Source organism: Rosa rugosa, chromosome 2 (assembly GCF_958449725.1).
Source record: "Rosa rugosa chromosome 2, drRosRugo1.1, whole genome shotgun sequence".
Classification (NCBI taxonomy): Eukaryota; Viridiplantae; Streptophyta; class Magnoliopsida; order Rosales; family Rosaceae; genus Rosa; species Rosa rugosa.
Window position 1 is genome coordinate 28,873,185 of NC_084821.1, and position 1,945 is coordinate 28,875,129.

Consider the following 1,945-nt stretch of genomic DNA (forward strand, 5'->3'; position numbering starts at 1 on the left):
TTGAATGTTCCAGAAGGATATAAAACTGTATGTCTAAGATGTTGCAATAATCTGTGGAAGGATCATAAAAGCAAAACGAAACTCCACTTCTTTGAGAAAAACAAAGAAGATCCAGATCTTATTTCAAAAGTTCCTGCCAATATTGTGACAGAGCAATGGAGTGAGCTAGTTGCCTATTGGAGTAGTGAGGATGCTAAGGTACTAGTGGCACAATATTTATAAATAGATTATTGAATACCAAAATAACTACCATTTAACCTTGAGATTGATGTTGTAGATGATTGCAAGAAGAAATTCTATCAATAGGGAGCTTCGGGGACCAGTTCATACTACTAGTCGAAAACATTTTGCTCAATTACGATTTGAGGTATTCCAGTTCATAATACATTTATGTGTTTTCTTCTGTAGGAGATAAGTTTCTTCTTGTTTTCCATTTGAACTATAAATTTGGTACTTGTACTGAAATATGAAAATATGGAAATCTGGACTGGAGTATAGATTCAGTTTGCTATTATTTTGTATTTGACAGATGGAGCAAAATTGAGAAGAAACTGATAAGATGAATGTGTGGAAAAAAGCACGAGACCAGTCAAAACCGGAAGTGGTCCAAGTCATTGTAAGCTTTGCTTTTAGTATATTATATGATAATGTTTCAGTTTCTAATTTATATTTCCTTTTTCAAGCTGGTAATTCTATACTTGAATGTAGGAAGAATATGAAAAACGACTTTTATTAGAATCTGAGGACCAAAGGAACCTTAAGGTTGTTAAAGACCGGATATTTCATGAATTGATTGGAGAGGATGGCCATGGATATTGTCGCACCTATGGATCTGGAGTGCCTCGAAGATTTATCTACCCACTTGCACCAAGTTCCTATGAAACCACTGATGATCTAATACAAAAGGTAACAGAGTCTGTGTCAAAGAAGTTTCAGGATAAGCTTAATATGCTTCAAGCTCGAATTGATTTTCTGGAGAACAAAGAGGGGAGAGGCACAGACCAAATTGGACAGGTTTGTTTCAATGTTTAGCTCTTATTTGATGGGCATAATTTATTAGATGGTATTGATGAGATAATATAGCAAGACAAGAAATATGAAGTAATACGGAGACATTGAGATTTCAGTTTGTTTTGACAAGAAATATTTAGCTTTTGACAAGAAATATCAGCCTTTGACAAGAATTGTTTAGCTTAATATGCTTCCTTTGCCTTATATAGGTCATATGTTGGTTTTGTATAAATGTCTCTAAAAGGTCTTTTTAGTGGGAGGTTTTTCCTTGTTTAAGTAGCTCACTTTTGTTAGTTTTGCATATGTACAATAGGCAGGTGGTTCTACTATGATCATATATGTACTCGGTCCTACAATTGTTTCAAGTGATGCATCATTGGCAATATTCAATTGATCTATTTGCCCTTTGCTGTTGTTTGAAAAATTGATAGCATAGATGTAACATTATAGAATTTTCCTCTCATACCTTTATTAATTTATCAATGATGAATATATATACTAGTATCAACTTGTAAAAGAAACACTAGCTTTGAAATTTCCTCTCATACTGCCCTTCTCTTTGTAATATGATCACAAAGAATGGTGCAACTTGCAATATTAATTATTGGAATTGGGTTATGGTGTGACATTGAAAAAGGGTGATATGCAAAGCCATACATGATATATCTATTTTTGTTTTTTTTTGTTTTTTTTTTTTATGTCTTAGGTTCCAGATGCAACTAGTGGCCATGAAATTCGGAGGGAGTCTATAGGAGAAGAAGGGAATCCAGGTTCAAGCAGAGATAGAGCAATGGACTGAGTTTCAATATTATTGCACATATACTGCCTGTGCAATGTTGAAATTTTTGTTAAGTGTTACTTTTGGTTGTCTTATTTAGATGCTTGGTTTTGGGTATGACTTTGTAGTTTGTACTTCTTCTAATTACATATTCAG

General features: G+C 33.6%; 1 protein-coding gene across 1 annotated transcript; it reads left to right on the forward strand.

Annotated features, from left to right (window-relative positions):
* Nucleotides 1–1,945, forward strand: LOC133729171 (uncharacterized). Its single transcript, XM_062156653.1, has 5 exons — nucleotides 1–198; nucleotides 278–367; nucleotides 530–616; nucleotides 709–1,014; nucleotides 1,718–1,945. The coding sequence occupies exons 3-5, from the start codon at nucleotides 560–562 to the stop codon at nucleotides 1,808–1,810; spliced, it is 456 nt and encodes a 151-aa protein (XP_062012637.1). The 5' UTR covers nucleotides 1–198; nucleotides 278–367; nucleotides 530–559; the 3' UTR covers nucleotides 1,811–1,945.

Bases quoted from the DNA above. Each gene is read 5' to 3' on its own strand.
- LOC133729171 (XM_062156653.1), top strand. From the start codon at position 560: ATGAATGTGTGGAAAAAAGCACGAGACCAGTCAAAACCGGAAGTGGTC. The intron at 617-708 runs GTAAGCTTTGCT...ACTTGAATGTAG, and splicing joins CGGAAGTGGTCCAAGTCATT to GAAGAATATGAAAAACGACT. The intron at 1,015-1,717 runs GTTTGTTTCAAT...TTTATGTCTTAG, and splicing joins GCACAGACCAAATTGGACAG to GTTCCAGATGCAACTAGTGG.